The 19,803-nt window shown below is 39.2% G+C and overlaps 1 protein-coding gene across 7 annotated transcripts in view; it reads left to right on the forward strand.

Annotated features, from left to right (window-relative positions):
* The window catches only part of trio (trio Rho guanine nucleotide exchange factor), a 446,368-nt gene that overhangs the window by 308,000 nt on the left and 118,565 nt on the right, over window positions 1–19,803 (forward strand). For all 7 annotated transcript variants that reach the window (XM_062979400.1, XM_062979401.1, XM_062979398.1 and 4 more), the window contains 7 exons: window positions 136–205; window positions 900–989; window positions 6,362–6,454; window positions 11,323–11,434; window positions 14,655–14,845; window positions 16,737–16,838; window positions 19,612–19,754. In XM_062979400.1, coding sequence (XP_062835470.1) covers window positions 136–205; window positions 900–989; window positions 6,362–6,454; window positions 11,323–11,434; window positions 14,655–14,845; window positions 16,737–16,838; window positions 19,612–19,754 — 801 coding nt within the window. The remainder of the gene's footprint in view (window positions 1–135; window positions 206–899; window positions 990–6,361; window positions 6,455–11,322; window positions 11,435–14,654; window positions 14,846–16,736; window positions 16,839–19,611; window positions 19,755–19,803) is intronic.

Genomic DNA, 19,803 nt, shown 5'->3' on the forward strand with positions numbered 1-19,803 from the left:
CTATTAATTCTGATCGCATCAGAAATGAAAAAAATAATTCTACAGATATAAGCCTTCAGGTTTCTTAATGAATATTTGACTAGGGATATGTGTAGGAATAATTGTTTGATATTGTTATTTCTTTCTATTTTATAGTATATTCTTGAAAGAGCTAGAAAAATATGAACAGCTACCTGAAGATGTTGGTCACTGTTTTGTAACTTGGGTAAGAGCGTATTTATCTGTGTCATGTAATTATTTGTGAAGGTTTGTACAATTGTGGCCCTTATTCTCTGAAAAACAGAGTGGCAATGGGTTTAAAGAAATACTCTCCGCATAAGAAGAATCAGAAGGAACTCCTCGCTAGAGTGAATAGTGAACCATAAAAAATACTTTGTGACTTACACACTGCGATTAGGAAGTTTATATTTCTTAACTAAATTTTTAGAAGCCATACTCAGAATAGCTAGTAGTGAGGAGTACTGGGAGGTGAGCTCCATCAGCATCTGGAGGTCTCATTTTGATCAATCCTGTTATAAACAAGAAAATTGATATGTTATTTCATCAGTATGAAGTTTAGGCACCTTGTAAATGATCCTTAGTATTCTTAAATGATCCTGTGAATTATGTTTAAAATGTATTATCATAGAACTACATAATTATTGGAAGTTCCAAGTAATTTGCCCAGTTATTCTCTCAGGCAAAGTCTCACCTACTGAAATTTATAGCATCTGTATGTTTGCATTCCAGGTTGCCTAATTTAAGTTAGTGTTACATATAGCCATTGTTTCACCCCCTTATTTTCTTTTTCTCTTGGTGTTTGTATTACCCAGCTAATTAAAGCAAGGATATTCCTCAGCAAGGTACCATTTTTAAGTAGGTGTAACATTTTGTAAAGTACTTTTTTGTGTGTTTTACAGGCAGACAAGTTCCAAATGTACGTGACTTACTGCAAGAACAAGCCAGACTCCACCCAATTGATATTGGAACATGCTGGTGCTTACTTTGATGTGAGTATAGAATTCCCATGCTTAGATTCAATATTTTGATATTTTGGAAGTATGTTGAAGGGCAAAAGGGTGTACAGGTAGTCCATAAGTTACAAACATCCAACTTACATCCAGCTCCTAGTTAAACGGGAGTGAGACAAGAGGAAGTGAGAGGAAATCTACCCCAGGAAGGGAAATACACTCCTGTAAGAGTTATTATGAGAAAAGGGTGTCTCCACTGAATCTTTATCACCAATCCTTGTTTCCATGACAACCCAAACATTTTAAAATCCAATTATCAGAGGGACAGAAAGTGAGGTGAGATCTTCTGAACAGTGGCACAGATAGCAAAATAAATGTTACAGGGATATTAAACCTTCCCAGTGCTATCCAAAACGTTTTAAAAATTGTCTGAAGTTACACTTAAAAATGGATCTATCCTCTTCTCTGTAGATTGAAGAGCAATGGGAGAGAAATTAGATACTGTCTAGTGCACATTTTGTGCTAGACACTTATTTTAAAAAACCTAAATTCTGCAACAGAATCCTTGATAAGATTTTTATGGAGCGAAAGGACACACATGTAATACAATGTTTGTGACCAGAAGTGTTTTTGTTTTGGTCTTTGGAATACCTATAATTACAGAGAGAGAGAGAGATATCATTCATATGGTACCCAAATCTAAGCACAAAATTAATTTATACCTAAAACACAAAACCTAAAGTTTATTTTATACAATGTTTTTAAATAATTTTCTGCATGAAGCATAAATTGGTACACTGAACCATGAGAAAGCCAAGGTGTTACTATCTCAATTGTCCCATGTGGACAATTTCAGATTTTGGAGGATTTCTGGATAAGCTGTTGCCAAAAATGGTCAATTAAATCATTTTGACAGCAAAAAATGTTTTTAAATTGTAAAATAGAATAGATGCATCTTGAAAGTTTTATTAAATTAGGATATTCTCTAGCATAAATCAGTTTGAGTGGTCCAGTTAGGGTAATATTAGATTAATGGCATTTACATGAGTGTAATGACATTTACAAGCTTCTGTTGAGTCATGGGGGCTACTCTAGGTAGGACTAAAAATTAAGCACATTTGCATATTTTCATAGTCACTCGTGAGTCATGGAAATAGTGGATATTACAGCAATCATCCTTAAATCACTCTGTGCCCTGGACATTTCATCAGACATGATCATATTCCTCCCCTACAAGATGATTGGATTAACACTTGAGCATTAGTAGCCATAAGAACAAAAACATGGCCCTCTAAAAGATGAAATCTTGTTATCTGAAGCCTGATTTTCAAGTTAAAAGTAAATTCTGCTTCAGACTCATCAAAAATGTCCAAAAAAATTTGCTGGGTAGTTAGGCCGAAGGCTATCTACTGTAGTTGCAGTGATTTAGTTGCTGTTGCTATTGCTGTGAAGGTAGCTGAAATCAAAAGAAAACATGATATTGTGATCTCATGCCTGATGTCACAAACAGAAAAAGCTTCAGATGTTGGCACAGTGATAGGCAGTTGCTTACTCCATACTGTCAAGATGTGATAGGTAAGGAGAAAGGACATTGGAAGGAATTGTGTTGTACAAGATTTATGGTGAACGTCCAGTTTAAGTATGTTCTGCCAGGCTTAATTAGAAGAACAAATCAACCTCTGATGACATCAGCTAGTCTGAGGATGTGAGAGGAAATGTCCCGATTATACAAATAATTTTGTGAAATAATGCTGTGCTCTGAGCTTGTAATTTGCTCTAGCTAGCATAGCAGGTGGAGATTTATTGTACATAAGCCAAGCAAAAGGAATGGGGACATCCATGCCTGAAGTGTTTACAATCTAAAGTCAGATAATATAGGAAATCAAGAGAGGAAGATGAGGAAAATTGTTGAAAAACAACCAGAAATCTTAAATGAGATTCCCATCATAACTGCAGCTGTACATCAGTGGGATATGCAGAATTCAGTGGGACTTTTGAGTAAATGATCATGTTGAAAAGTATAATATCTCATAATGCAGAGGTATCTTCAAGAGACCCCATCCCATTCTTAAGCCTTAGGCAATTCCTCGTAGTTCGAGGATGATGGTTCTCTATCTTCGTTATCTTGGGGATGGATCCGTAGATGGCTGAAGAGACCTATTCTTGATCTGCATGTTCTCCCACAGTGAGGACGTCGGATTCTAGGTGGAAGGTGGTCCCGGTCAGGGTTGGCTTGACGGGCCTTCCTCTTGGCACGTTTCTCCCTTAAGCCCTCCATTCGTGCCTCTTCGAACTCTGCAGCACTGCTGGTCACAGCTGACCTCCAATTAGAGCGCTCAAGGGCCAGGGCTTCCCAGTTCTCAGTGTCTATGCCACAGTTTTTAAGGTTGGCTTTAAGCCCATCTTTAAATCTCTTTTCCTGCCCACCAACATTCCGTTTCCCGTTCTTGAGTTTGGAGTAGAGTAGCTGCTTTGGGAGACGGTGATTGGGCATTCGGACAACGTGGCCAGTCCAGCGAAGTTGATGGCATAAGAGCATCACTTCAATGCTGGTGGTCTTTGCTTCCTCAAGCACGCTGACATTTGTCCGTCTGTCTTCCCAAGAGATTTGCAGGATTTTTCTGAGGCAACGCTGATGGAAACGCTCTAGGAGTAGGGTGTGATGTCTGTAGACCATCCACGTTTCGCAGGGTTGGGAGGACAATGGCTTTATAAACAAGCACCTTGGTATCTCTACGGATGTCCCGGTCATCAAACACTCTGCTTCATTCTGAAAAATGCTGCACTCGCAGAGCTCAGGTGGTGTTGTATTTCAGTGTCGATGTTGACTTTTGTGGAGAGGTGGCTGCCAAGGTAGCGGAAATGATCAACATTTTCTAATGTTACACTATTAAGCTGTATTCCTGGCATTGCAGAGGGATTAGCTGGTGCCTGTTGGAAGAACACTTTGGTTTTCTCGATGTTCAATGAGAGGCCGAGCTTCTCATGTGGTTCTGCGAAAGTGTTTAGGGTGGCTTGTAGGTCTTCTTCTGAATGTACACAGACTATGTTGTCATCGGCATATTGGAGTTCTATAACAGATGTTGTGGTGACCTTGGTTTTGGCTCTCAGTCTGCTGAGGTTAAATAACTTACCATCTGTCCGATAGATGATTTCCACTCCGGTGGGAAGCTTCCCATCAACAAGGTCAAGTATCATAGCGATGAAGATGGAAAATAAGGTAGGGGCAATAACACATCCCTGCTTGACACCTGATTCCACCTTAAATGGGTCACTTTGGGAGCTGTTGCTGTCCAAGACTGTTGCCATCATGTCATCATGAAGGAGCCGCAGGATGTTCACAAATTTTTCAGGGCACCCAATGTTTTGGAGGATGGTCCAGAGAGTGCTGCAATTCGCTGTGTCGAATGCCTTTGCAAGGTCAATGAATGCCATCTACAGAGGTTGATTTTGTTCCCTGCATTTTTCTTGGAGCTGTCGTGCAGTGAAGATCATGTCCACTGTTCCTCTGGAGGGATGGAAGCCATTCTGGTCTTTTGAAACAGGGAGAAGGCGATTTGCAAGGATTCTTGCGAGGATTTTCCCAGCAGAGGTTAGAAGGGAGATACCGCGATAGTTCCCGCAGTCTGTTCTATCTCCTTTCTTGAAAAGGGTGATGATGGTGGCATCCTTGAAGTCTGCTGGGATTTTCTCGGTCACCCACACCTTTTCAGTGAGCTGGTGGAGTTGTTGTATCAGCTCAGGTCCACCCGCTTTGAAGATTTCAGCAGGAATCCCATCAGGTCCGCTGGCTTTGTTGTTTTTTTGTTGGCTGATGGCATTGCTAACTTCTTCTAAACTAGGCAGTGCTGCAAACTCATCCCTGGTTTGTTGTTGCGGGATTTGTGAGAGGGTCTCTTCGGCCACATTGGAGCTGCAATTCAGAAGATTCTGGTAGTCCTCTTTCCAACGTAGTGCAGTGGTTTTGTCCTTCAGAATTTTGGTTCCATCTGATGAGCGTAGGGGCGGTATGCCATGGTTTCTTGGTCCGTAAATGATCTTTGTGGCTTTGAAAAATCCCTGAGCATCATGGGTATCTGCAAGGTATTGGATTTCTTCAGCCTTCTTTGTACACCAGATGTTCTTGAGTTCTGTGGTCCTTCTTTGGACCTCAGCTTTTGCACTGGCATAGATCTTTTTCTTGGCAGCACAGTTGGTGTATCTCTGCCATGTTTGGAAGGCTTTCCTTTTGTTATCAATTAGCTCTTTGTCATTATCGTCAAACCAGTCTTGATGTATCTTAGTTTGGGGACGATCTTGATAGCCATTGTGGATCGCATTAACCTGTGGTCTGTCCAGGAGTCATCAGTACCTGTCATGGCTCTTGTGAGAAGCACATCACAGCGGACTCTGGCACGTGTAATTGCACGTGTAAAGGGACCGAGGCAGTTGAGTAGTCCGGCACTGCTATTCTTCGCTCTTCTTCAGGCAGTCCCTTCCAGAAGAAGGTGTAGCCTCATTTTTCTTCCTTCAGCTGTCCCTCTGTTGCTCTCCGGGTCTCCTGAAGGGCTGCTATGTCAATCTCAAAGCGTCCCAGCTCCCTTGCAATGATAGCAGTCCTGCTTCGGGGCGTTCACTGTCAGTGTTATCCAACAGTGTCCGTACGTTCCATGTTCCAAAGTTCATTTTTCTTTTTTGGCCGCAGAGTGGTGACCCCTATGGACGTGGTAGTCCAGTCAGGGTAAGAGAGGCAGACTATGTTCAGGGTACCTTTTCTAGCCCCTTCCCTGTTTGGGGTGAGCAGAGCGGATCCTAAAAAGGGCTGCTCAGTCATGGATACAGTGCCGGACTACTCAACTGCCTCGGTCCCTGAGGTAGAACGACTGAGTCCATATCCACCGCCCATGTGCCAGTCTGTGACTAGGGGCTTCCAGATTTCACAGTCCTGCCCCCATCGCCACTCGCTGATCGCCATGGTACTTTTTTGGTTTGTTTTTATTTTTCTTGGAAGACGCCTGTGCGTGATTTTTTTAATGTGTGGAGGTCGGTGCACGGCCAGTCAACACACAGTCTTCACGGAATGAGGTCCCAGCAGTTGTGTGGTTAACACAACGAGAGTGGCTTCTCAGTCTGTTGCAGCTTTCTTCCGCCTTCACAGCCGTTATAACATGTATCATGTTATCCTCTGCCTGCTCCGCCGTTGAGGTCTTTCAGTTTTCGGATTGTGCTTGGTCTGGAACCTCCCCTGCGGCCACTCCTGGGAATGCATGACTCATGTGGTTGTGTTCACAGGTTTATCGGAACACGCAAGCCCCCTCACCACAGCAAGGTGACAATCCATCGAGGGGGATCATTCTTAAGATAAAGACTTGAGCCACAAAATACCCTTAGTTGACTAACATTTTTCTCTATGCATTTTGTTTCTGATACAGGAGATACAACAGCGACATGGACTAGCCAACTCAATCTCCTCTTACCTTATCAAACCTGTTCAGAGAATAACAAAATATCAACTTCTTCTGAAGGTAAATGTCAATATTCATTGCCTATGCTCAGTTCTGCAAGAGGGCATCTTTCACACTCAGATAATTCTAAAGCTCTTCTGTATGTTGTAAAGAACATGATTTTCTGTCTTAACAGGCAGACTGGTAGCAAGAAGAAACACTCAAAAGCAGTTTAAAATATAAACTAAGGATCACGATTCATGAAATCAGCAAAACCTAGGATATCTCTTGTGATTCTTGGAATTCTTCAACAAATGTAACATGTTTGGATATACAGTAGAGTCTCACTTATCCAAGCTAAACGGGCCGGCAGAAGCTTGGATAAGCAAATATCTTGGATAATAAGGAGGGATTAAGGAAAAGCCTATTAAACATTAAATTAGGTTATGATTTTACAAATTAAGCACCAAAACACCATGTTATACAACAAATCTGACAGAAAAGGCAGTTCAATATGCAGTAATATTATGTTGTAATTACTGTATTTATGAATTTAGCACCAAAATATCACGATATATTGAAAACATTGACTACAAAAATGGCTTGGATAATCCAGAGGCTTGGATAAGCGAGGCTTGTATAAGTGAGACTCTACTGTAGTATGAAAAGAGTAAAGTAACAGTAACAGTTACAGTAAAGTAACATGAGCATCCATAAAATTGCTTCAAAAGAGTTAAATTGTTGCAAAGCTGCTTTAGAAGTTACACTTTTAATGTATCCTGCCATATTCATTAGCAAGAAACACAAGGCTGCCCCAGTGCATAGTTTAGATTAGTGGTAAACTAGTTGGGATTTCTAGGAGTTGTAGGCCAAAACACTTGGGGACCCACAGGTTGAGGACCACTGGTATAGATGTGATTAAAATGCTTATCTCATAAAGATGACTACCACACTCATTTTACAAGGCTGTGGCAGGATATTGCAATATGAAGGCAGCATAAAATTGTCTGTTATGGTAGTACATGGATTTTAGGTGCACTTTATACCCTCCAGGATAACACAAAGGGCAATGTCCATCAAAAGCAGACCAAAGAGTCCCGCTGGAATATTCAATTCCTAGAAAAGTGTTCTCTCACATTAAAAAAAAACCCCAAAAAGCTATTTTTATTCATGATTTTTATGGAGGTCCTACAGCTCTAACCTTAGAGAATGTGGAAGAGTGATTGCACTCTTACCAGCAATCATAGAGAAGACAATAACCAAGTTGATCAAATTGGAGAAAGGGTCATCAGGAAAAACATAGAGCATTGTTTCTCAACCTGTGGGTTCCCAGACGTTTTGGCCGTCAACTCCCAGAAATCCTAACAGCTGCTAAACTGGCTGGGATTTCTGGGAGTTGTAGGCCAGAACACTTGCGGACCCACAGGTTGAGAACCACTGGCATAGAAGTAGAAAAAGTCATAGTGATTCAATCTTATGAGGCCAGAGCCTGTGAAAGGAAGAAAGAATTTGAATTGATTTGACCACTAAGTTTGGCTTTTTATAGAAATAAATGTGCCTTCTTCGTTATAATAGGCACACAGCTAGAGAGGCATATGCTTAAATAAGTGTGTTACCATTATTTTACATTCATATGCAGTTCTATTATTCATGAATTAACTGTTGCTATTAGCTTGCTGTCTTAACCCGGCTCCTGTATATGGATGTTAATTAAAAATACTGCCAGTCCTCTTCCACACTCTTTTCTTCCTCTCTGTAGTCGGCAGCAAAGCAACACATCTTGATTATATGCTTCACGGAGCAAGGTTTCTGCGCACCTGCTCAACACGGTGTCAAGGGACCAAAAAACCCCTCAAAAGCAATTAAAAGAAGTTTGGCAGATGGCAGAGAGTTCATACAAATACAGTAGAGTCTCACTTATCCAACACTCGCTTATCCAACGTTCTGGATTATCCAACGCATTTTTGTAGTCAATGTTTTCAATATATTGTGATATTTTGGTGCTAAATTCATAAATACAGTAATTACTACATAGCATTACTGCGTATTGAACTACTTTTTCTGCCAAATTTGTTGTCTAACATGATGTTTTGGTGCTTCATTTGTAAAATCATAACCTAATTTGATGTTTAATAGGCTTTTCCTTAATGCCTCCTTATTATCCAACATATTCGCTTATCCAACATTCTGCCGGCCCGTTTATGTTGGATAAGTGAGAGACTACTGTAACTAGAAAGACTTGAGAGCCTCCACAAGGATGAAAATTGGGATATCCAGGCAGCTTTCTTGTACTGCACTAGATGTACTTCATTCATCTCCTTGACTTCCTTTTAAAGATGTTCCATTAAAAATACAAATCGATCTACAGCATTTGGAGATGTCATCATTTTATAAGCCTACATTAAAGGCCTTTGAGAAATTGCTGACCTTTAAAACAAAGGGGTTTAACCTATATGCAGGTTTCTTGAAGTTTCAGTTTTTTGGTCTCAATGGCCTCTTCCTACCTAATTCAACTAAAGTTGAATTTAAACGCATGTGAACTTGATCATTAGGTTCATTTCCTGGCACAAAAGGGAAGATTTGGGGTTGATCAATTTGGGATGCCCTCCCACTCGCTCCAATAGGCAAGAAAAAGTTGCCCCTAAATGAGGAAGCATACTCCAAGTCACTTCTGGTGTTAGTGACTTGCAGTCTTAGGAAATGGGGTTACAACATGGAGTCCACAACATGCGAGTGTGGAGAAGAGCAAACCACATACCACTTGCTACAATGCAACCTGAGCCCTGCCACATGCGCAGTGGAGGACCTTCTCACAGTGACACCAGAAGCACTCCCAAGTGGCCAGCTTCTGGTCAAAGGAAATCTAGTATAGTGCAAAGTTTTTACCTTTGGTTTTTAAATACATTATAACTGTATCCTCAGTTCGTTTCTGACACAATAAATAAATAAATGAGGAAGCAATCCCTGGAAGGTCAGTCATGTTTCTACGGATTGCTCCGATAGGACATGCTCATATTGCTACACTACTGCAGAGGTCTCTCATTTTCATTGTTACCTACTCCAATCATTCATTTAATCCCTTCTCTATCTCTAGATTCTTTATCACCTTAAAAAATCCCACTTACTTTATCCCTTGAGCTACTTTTCTCCAAGCTTCTAAAAACCTTCCAAATCTCTTAGTCTCTCAGCCTTCATTTCATCTCTTTCTCCCTTGCTCCACATGGAAATATAAATAAGTTTTTGTGGATTTTAACTGTGAATTTTTAATACCATTGATATTTAGTTCTGTTATAATGTTTATATATTTGTAGTTTTTAAATTGTATTGAAATGCTTATAATGTAAGCCTCTTGGAGTCTCTATTGTGGAAAGAAAAAAACGGGGTATAAGTAATCATAATAACAACAACAACTGTCAGAACTGGTTTAAAGACACACCTGTTTCGACAGGCCTTTGAGTTCTGTTGTTGATGTTTTAAAAGATGCTTTTAGGATGTTTTTAAAGATGTTTTAAGATGTTCTTTAAATTGTTGATTCTAGCCGGTTCTTGTAAGCCACTCCGAGCCCTAGGGGAGTGGCGGCATATAAGTTTGAAAAATAAATAAATAAATAAATAAATGAAGACAATAGGGTTGGATCCGGATCTGTTTGAACGAAAGTGATTTGTAAACTTCCGTGGTTTGTTTAGTATATCCCTCGAAAACAGGACTGAGGGGCGAAAGGCCGGATAAAGAAATTGAGAGAGTAGGATTTTTCAAAAACTAAAGAGTATACCTGAGGCAGGGGTTTCTGCTGCGAGGGCTCCTGGAGGAGATGGAATTAACTGCAGCATCTTTTCTCCCTCCCTGGCAGCAGCAACAGCATCTATTTCTTCTGGAAAAGTTCCCTAGGCTCCTCCTTCAGAGAGGGCCCTGCTGAGAACTCACTTTCCCAGCAACACTTGCATGTTGCAGTCATTGAAAAGTCTGTGAGGTCCTCTCGGAGCATAATGGGAGTTGAAGTTTCTCTCTCTCTCTCTGTTTCTCAGCCAATAAAAGGACTGGTTGTGCCCATGCTCTGATTGGCTGAGAATGGGCATAACTGGCGACTACAATTCCCAGAATCCTCTCCTGCGTTTTGTCTTATTTTAAGGACAATTTTAAAACTTAAAATTTAAACTTAACCAAATTCTTAAAAATCGGTAGATTGGTGAATTGTTCTGAAACTTGGCAGGCCTGCAGTTGTAAATAGGGTCTTAAAATGAGCTAGTTTTCATTAAGATTACCCTTAAAATGAGTGAGAATTGAGCCTCTAAAATTTCCTATTGTAGCCAATGGGCCAAATCTTTGCCGAATGAAAACGGCAGCCCCCTCCCAATTCGAGTAACTTCCTAGTAAACAGAATGAGGAGTTATCTGAAACGAAATCAAAAACAGCATGTTTTTTGGCCAAATTGCACAAGCCTAGAAGACAGCTGCCTGGAATGTACAACTATACCATCCTGGAAAGCATAGTCTTCTAGACTCAGTGTAGCCTGACATCAGCTGTGTTGGCTCTGTAGGACAGAGCTGATTTGTTTCCAATCCAGATCATAGACCAGTCTGTTCACTAAACATCTGGTAGATGTCCAGAAAAATAATTTTGAATTTCTTAAAGCAATTTCCCAAGATGACTGGGGAGTGGGATCCATCAACATGTATCAGAACTTGTAAATATAAACATAAAACATCTTGTTTATAGGGTAGCATATGTGAGGGCAGAGGATAGTTGTTCATTTCTCTAAAGGTGAGAGTTATGGAATGTTAATATTGTTTACCATCAGCTTCTGTGCAAGCAGTAAAGGGGAAAATAAGCAAATAGAGAACAAATTAGTCTGACAGCATATACACTTGTACCCAGCAAGAAGAAACAGCCTGCATAGAAATGGTCTAATAGTGACACGTGATCTAATTTTGATTTTGTTGACTTTGCAGGAGCTGCTCACTTGCTGTGAAGAAGGTAAAGGTGAGATTAAAGACGGTTTAGAAGTAATGCTTAGTGTGCCGAAACGAGCCAATGATGCCATGCATCTTAGCATGCTGGAAGGTAAGAACACTCTCCTCTGTGATCGCAATTCTCAAAGGCTGTGCTTTAACCAGGCTTGTAAAGGGCCATTTTTCTGGTCATATGTGACCCTACTCCACTCATCCGAAAAGTACAAATAATAACTGTTTATAAGCATTGAACAAGAGCAATCTTATTGGCACTAGGTTGTTTCTGGTGTCAGTGGATATTAATTACACACACCCTTTTGATCAGTGAGGGTGCATACAGCAAGATATAGTAAATAGGTTCCCATGGTAAAGCAAGCAGTTATTATCTGTGTTCAAACAGCACCTAGGTGGTATTAAGATTGTCTCTAAATATGCCTTTAAAATAATGATCTGGAAGATCCTGTTCTGGAGAAACAGAAATCATAAATGATCATCAGTGGTCAGTTTGATGGATTTTGTAAGAATAAGAAAACACCTAGAAAGTACAGTATGTATGTATGCATTTTCATCTATTGTACTTAGTCCATTTTTATCATGCAGTGAAGATGTTTTGACTTTCCTAACCTAGCCAGTTAGATTCTTCCTAGATAATTCTATGTTAAATCTTCATTTTGAGCCTCCTCTAAATTGACGGCCTTCTTAATGGGAATTGTATGTGTGATATTTTAGAATTATGGCTCCTAATTCATTAAATAACAACATGTAAGAAAAAAATCTACTGTTTTGATTACAATCCTGATTTGTATTAAGTCTATAGTGTGGAGCCTGTCACTTCAATTATTTTCTAATGGAGGCTTGCAAACTTGCATAAAAATTGGTGGAACTATTATTTATATTTAAATAGAGGTGTTGGAATGAGCATAGACTCTTAACAAAGTCATCTTGCCAAGGAGTATGTGAATATGCTTCATGGAATATTCCAATATTTCTTTTATACAGGTCAGTCTTTTAAACAAACCCTGTTGAGTATTTCTATAGTTGACATGTTAACATCTCAAGTGAAAGTAATTCCTTTTAGGAACTGATCTCTAAATCTCCTAATCCATCTGTTTATATTTATGGTTTTTGATGGATTATGCACTATAATTTATGAAGTCTTATTGCCATATACATTCAGGTTATAGGCATGGTATTAACGTTGGCATGCCATTTCGTGGCACTTTTTTGTCTTAACATTTTGTTTAATCTTTGGGCTTCATCCTTTGCATAATTGTAACAAATCAAGGAGAGCCAGTATATGTTTTGTGTGTTGGACTAAGACGTCCCCACTCTGACATGGAAACCCACTGGGGGACATTGAGTGGATCACACTATTTCAGCTTTAGAAGAAAGCAGTAGCAAACCACCTCTGAATCTCGCCCAAAAAAAGCCCTGTGGAAGAGTAATCACAAATCAAAATCACCCTGAAGGCACGTAACAGTAAACGAAAATAACTTCCACTTATTACTTGATATAGTATTTAGCTAATTGTGAGATGTGTGTGTATGTGTGTTATTTCAAGCACCAGCAACAGACAAACATCTAATTATTGATGTATCTGCAGCAGGACTAGCTGAACTGTGTAATTTTAGTGGCTGATCGGCGCAGCAGTATTTTTCAGGCAATTCTAAACTAGTAAGTGATTTAGGATCCCTTCCTCAGATTTCTTTATGTATCTCAAAGATCATGAGACACAGTTCTTCAGTTGTGCTACTGTGTGCCACAGCAAATAACTTGCTGGTTATTTCTAGAGTGTGGGTTTTGAATGATCTTCCTTGCTGAATGCATATAAATACACTGGTTTTCTTTCTAATAATAACACTATGTAACACGATTTTTGTTCCTGGATTATAAATATCATTTCCCAATTGGTTCTATCAAGAGAGAGAGAGAGAGAGAGAGAGAGAGAGAGAGAGAGAGAGAGAGAGAGAGAGAGAGAGAGAGAGAGAAGTTTATTAAACTGCAAAAAATTTTTGCAGGCCCTCCTGCAGTACATTTTGCTAAAGTTTTTCAATGACTATCTCATAGATTTTCAACCAGTTCAACATAGTTTGTGGCAGCGGTGAAAGCAACTTTTAGTTGATTTCACCTCCTTTTTCCTCCCCTCTTTTTTTCTCTCCTTTCTTTCTATTCTTTTTTTCCCCTTTCTCCTTTGAAAATTCACAATAAAAATGTTTCTGGAGTATAACAACTACTTTCAAAGTAAGTACTGCTCAATTAAACAAAAAAAAATAACACTTTCAAAGCAGGAACAGATTTTTTTTTTCCAAATTTTGTTACACAGTGTAATAATAATGCTTGTTGGAAGGGAAACTTAGATTGCATTTTTTCTAATTATTGGACAATTATTTGCTTTTATGTAGTGAAATCTGCTTAACCTTTTCTCTCAACAGGAAAGCCAGGACAGTAATCGCATATGTTAAATCCAAAACATTTGCAGTATTGATAGATCTTGAACCTGATTACTTAAAAAGACAGTGTGTTACTACCCCAACAGACTTTAATTTTATTGTACTTTTAAGAGACTGTCACAGAATTATAGCATTAAAAGGCTCCTCATGTGTTATCTAGTCTGGGGGAACTTAAACCTTTCCACTTTTGGCCCAAGAAATTTGTATGTGATTCCAGGTATATAGTTATGTTAAATAAGTATAACAAATAAGCACTTGCAAGGCTTGCTAAGCAGGCTGATTTTTCTTTTTTTAATGAAATACAGCTAAAGCATCTTCTGCAGAGTCCACTGTAAATACTGCACACCAGATCCCTGTAAATGTTCCGAACAGCCACTAAGTGACACTCAGAAACTTTGACTGTTTTGGGACCCCAACATTGAGCTAAGGAGACCCTGTTGGGTATCCGGACCTGCAGTTCGAGAAGGAGCGATCTAGTCCATGCAGAAAATCTGCTCTAACCCATCTGGTAGGCAGTCAGCCAGCATCTGTACAAGAACCTCCAGCAAAGGAAACGGCACCACTTCTTTCATGTTCACCATTTGATAGTTCTTTCTAATTCTTGGCTGATAGCCACTCTCTTGTAATTTGGCCCAGTGTGTTTAGATCAGTGGTTTACCAGCTGTTAGGATTTCTGGAAGTTGAAGGCCAAAAACATCTGGGAACCCAGGTTGGGAACCACTGACTTAGAGCTTCTATGGAACCCCAGCTGTTCTCCTTGCATAGGTTTGAAACATAAATTTTGAAACCAGTGTAATAATGTATAGCGTCATTTTCTCTGAACCCTGTATGAGTTTATTCTTTTCCTCTGTTTTTTTTTAATTATTCCAATTTTCTTCATAGGTTTTGATGAGAACATTGAATCTCAGGGAGAGCTCATCCTTCAGGAATCCTTCCAAGTATGGGATCCTAAGACTCTAATTCGGAAAGGCCGAGAGAGGCATCTGTTCCTCTTTGAGATGTCACTAGTCTTTAGTAAAGAGGTGAAAGACTCCAGTGGGAGAAGCAAATACATCTACAAGAGCAAATTGTTTGTAAGTTCAATAAATTGCAGTTCAATTGAATAAACCCAGAAGTGTTCAATTGTCAATTCCAAGCAGATGTCCTCATACAGAAAACTCTAAAATACAAGGAATCGCTGCCTTTTTAGTCTTTCTTTAAAGCATGGGTGGGAATCCAGCAACTTTCCTGGTGTTGCTGTTTTCAGCAACCCTTTCCAGCATAGCTACTGGTATGGTATATTGCTAGGTGCATTTCAGCATTATCTGGAAGCCTCCTGATTTCCACCTCTGTCTTAAAGCAGCCCATTTTCTTACATGATTTAAGATAGATGTTCAAAGACTGTCCCCCTGGAAATATATACCATTCCTCATGCCAGTGCTTCTCAGGTTGTCTGGTATGGGGTGCCAGGATTTATTTATTTTCTTCCAAACACTGGCATTAGGTGCCCAATTGTAGAATTATTTCCTCCTTTCCTGAAATTCCTCAGGGACCAGAAGCCAATGACTCAAGACCATATTTGATCCACCATTAAGTAGCACTGGTTTATGCTTTTTAACTGCAAAGAAAACTAATATCTGCATCGGGAGACAATTTTTGAATGCTGAAGTACAGTAAAAGCTGCTGCCTGAAGGAGACACATGTATCCCTAATACTGTTCTTCAACTGTGACCGAGAAAGAGCCTACAGTAGACAGAGGAGTATCTCGAGGGCACAGACTGCCAGTCATAGCAATTTGCATGAAAGCCTTTGATTGACACAACCGAACACGATGGTTTTTGTCCTAAGCCAGGATTTGACCTAGAGATGAAAAGCTTCTTGAACTAGCTCTACTGAACCGTGTAAAGTGAGAGTGATCTACATCTGATGGTCAATGGCAACATGTCAAGGAACAAAGTCCAGACATGTCATCTTTTGGCTTTTGAAATTATTCCATTGCTCTGCTTCATGTCTGATGTGGTGGAGAGCCTTTTCTTTGTCCTGTGCATAGTCACTATTTTTATTCTCCCATATCCTGTTTGACATCTGAGATGGAATACAGAAAAAACAATAGAAAAGTCAAAACCAAAGTCTAGAAAGGTTTCCTGAAATACCTGTGTAGCAATGGACTTCACTGTATGAAAGCTGGTTGACATCTCATTATGCTTTTAAAAATCTTTTGCTGTTGTTCTAGCATCTTTGGATAATTTAACAACAACACATCAAGAGATCATTAATAAAACAAATTGCATTGTTGACTAATGGTTGAACCTTGCTTAAACCTATCCTAAAATGCCATATAAACCAACAGCTGCCACAAATTGATAATTCAGTATACCACAGAGAATAGCAATCGAGATTAAATCCCCCTGATTTGATATCTTACCTAGTTTTTTTCTTTCTGCTTACAACATTCAGAAATACAGCTGGGATGTTACATTTTTAATGGCTATAATGTCATATTAGAGTCTATCACTAGGTTTATTTGTTGTGTCTCAGAGCATTAACATCCCACTGCTCAGTTATGATTGGCTTTGGCATGTTCTTCTATCTATTTGCGTTAGAATAATATATATTCAAACATTTTTTTGAAATGTTGGTAGCTTACCAAAACCATCCGTCAATGATCTTTGGTAAACTGAGTTTTCAATTTAAGATTATAGCATAGTAGACATTAGGAAATCTTTAGTGATGTTAATAAGGGGAAATGGTTGGAGGCTAGCCATGAAACATGACCAAAAACCACAAACCCAATCAGAAAACAATAAGCAATTTCAAACAGTGGCTTTACCATTCATAGACTTCTGGTCTCTTGGGATGTTTTTTATTACAGAGGAGAGCTCAGGATGTAAACTCATGAAAAGTATCTCTTCAGATTTGAAAATATTTGGCTACTCTAAAGTTTATAAAGGAATATATTTTCATCCCTGTCTCTTTTCTTTGCAGACATCTGAATTGGGTGTCACAGAGCACGTGGAGGGTGATCCTTGCAAATTTGCACTGTGGGTTGGAAGGACTCCTACTTCAGACAACAAAATTGTGCTAAAGGTAATTAAGAAAACGAACATGACTGATAATGTTATTTGCTACATAATTGAATTTTGAAACAGTTTTGTTGAGAACGTACCCAAAACTCAGGGACTTTGGTGCTCTCATAGAGGAGTGCATGGGGGTCTCCAGCGTTTTGAAGCATTGCTTTTTAACAGTAAATTTGTTCTCATTGCCATTAATTCAGAGAAGGTTGCTGTGCTTTACGTATCTATTACTTACTAATTTAGAGATTTTTTTGGGATGCCTGAACAGTAGGAAGTGTTTATATTTACTATGGGAGAGGATTGCATAACACTGTAACTATGTGAGATGAGTTTTCTCCTATTTTAACCTTAAAACAGGAGTCTCACTCTGTCTGCTGCTGCCTTCGTAATACAGTATTCTTTTGCCCCAATACAACATTTCTGTTATGGCCTGATGCTTTAAGTATATTTTCTATGTAAATGTAATGAGGCCTGTATATGTGTTCTATTCCTTGTCCGTTATTATATCTCCTTCCTCAAGCTTTTTTCTCTCCGATTGTAGCTGTTTTCTGCTGCCTAAAGGGCCTTGTCCACATATCTCTTCTTTACCTCATTCTCCAATCATCCTGTCACACATACCTCCCTTATTTTATTTATTTTCCTTTTTAGTCACTATTATTTAGTTCCATAATAAAGTTAATTTATCATTTGCCTCTATGGTTGGACTGTGAGGATAGACATAAAGCTAAACATGCTTTATGTCAAGGTGAGAACATATGTATCAGAGTAAATTAGTTTCTATCATGTTGTGCTGTTCACTTTTAGAAGTACACCTGGCAGCAGACAGCATCTTGAGATGTTTTACATACATTGGACACTTATTTTAAGAAATTCAACAGCACACAGTTAAATTAGCAGAAACACATTCCTTCCCCTACTTTACAAGTGAGCATTGCTTGTACCAAAATGACCAGTGATTTAGAATTATACAGTTGGAAGAGATCTTGGGAGTCATCCAGTCCAACCCCCTGCCAAGAAGCAGGAAAATCACATTCAAAGCACCCCAACAGATGGCCGTCCAGCCTCTGTTTAAAAGCCTCCAAAGAAGGAGCCTCCAGCACACTCTGGGGCAGAGAGTTCCCCTAATGAACAGCTCTCACAGTGAGGATGTTCTTCCTAATATTCAGGTGGAATCTCCCTTCCTGTAGTTTAAAGCCATTGTTCCATGTCCTAATCTCTAGGGCAGCAGTAGCCATTACATTAACAGCAAATGAAAAAAAATGCATTCACATCCCTTTCCTGAGTTGTGAATGACAGAATTACTTCTAACACATTAGTTTCAAGCTGTACAGCTGTTTTCCTTCCCATGATAGGCAACAGAGAACCCCCATCAATATTGGACTGCAGTAATTGAATTCAATTGATTTTACAATGGCTAATATATGGATGTTTTCTGCGACTTGTCTACATTGGCTGTGCTTTCACATTTGTTAATTTGTGCAAGATGGTAGCCAAAAGCTTTCATGGGTGAATCCATATTGTTGTAACTGACAGAGTTGTGCAGCCATCTGTTCTCATAGATGTTGGTGATGCTAGAGAAGTATTACATTGCTTTGGGCAACTTTATGCATGTATTTGACAAAGTTTCTGTGGGATCACTACTTGTATATGTGTGTGTTAAGGGAAAAACACCTGGTCAATTACAACTCACAGCTGAGTAATTAGAACAATCAAGGCTAGCAAGCTTGATCCACTCCCTGAATGGGGTATATTAGGGAAATGTTTGTAATGTTTTTGGGGACTTACTGAATACTTGCTGAGAGCCTACTATGAAGATGCATGAGTTTAATGCAAGGAACTTTATGTGAGTTTTGTTGCTGGAAGTTTTATTGTGTTTCTTTTTGACTCTGCTACTTAAGAGTAAATTTTTGATTTTTCTTCCATTTTCCTGGCTTGTTTTCCTTTGCTCATTGTGGATGCAACAAAAGGCTGGATAAGTCTGGACAGGACTGCACGCAGTTTGTTTTTCAACAAACCCGTAACAAACTTCTTTGATATGACAAATGGCTAGAAACTTAGAAATGCATCTTCATCGAGGCTGAAATGTAGTTTTTCCATAGCCATCTAATACAGTACAGGCAATACCTGAGTTATAAACATCCAATTTGCATATAACTGCTAGTTGCAAATGGAATTGAGGCAACAGGAAGTGAGAGGAATATACCCCTAGGAAGGGAAATTCACTCCTGTAAGAGTTATGGGGAAAAGGTGTCTTCACTGAAGCTGTATCACCAATCCTTGTTTCCATGAAACCCACAAATTTTCAAAATCCAATCCTCACAGTGGCACAAAGTGAGGTGAAATCTTCTGAACAAGGGCACAGGTAGCAAAACAAAATGTCACATGGGGGTTATCCCTTCCCTATACTATCCAAAATGAAAAATGTATATATTTGGCAGGAGTTATACTTACAAAATGTCCCTGTTTTGAGTTACAACCAAATTCAACTTAAGAACAAACCTACAGAACCTATCTTGTTTGTAACCCAGGAACTGCCTGTATACCAATGTTATCGAGCATGTTATTAGGCTGTAGGAGTTGATTTTCCCTTAGGGTCCTGGGGCATTTTTGTGTAATGCAAATGACATAACAGGTGAAGAAACATACTATTTTTATCATAATTTAAAGCAGAAATCAATATGTTTGTCTGATGCAACTTACAGATATTGTATGAGTGGGAACAGTTAGGCTGTGCTTTACACATGGAGTTAACCAGTGGATTTTTCTGCCATTCTTTTATCTTAAAGGCTTCCAGTATTGAGAACAAACAAGACTGGATCAAGCACATCAGAGAAGTGATACAGGAAAGAACAATCCATCTCAAAGGAGCCTTAAAAGAGCCAATTCATATTCCCAAAACGGCACCAACGACAAAACAGAAGGGAAGAAGGTTAGTAGAGTCTCAGTTCACTCCAGTAAAATGACAAGGATTAAATTTC

This window comes from Anolis carolinensis, chromosome 4 (genome assembly GCF_035594765.1).
Source record: "Anolis carolinensis isolate JA03-04 chromosome 4, rAnoCar3.1.pri, whole genome shotgun sequence".
NCBI classification, from domain to species: Eukaryota; Metazoa; Chordata; class Lepidosauria; order Squamata; family Dactyloidae; genus Anolis; species Anolis carolinensis.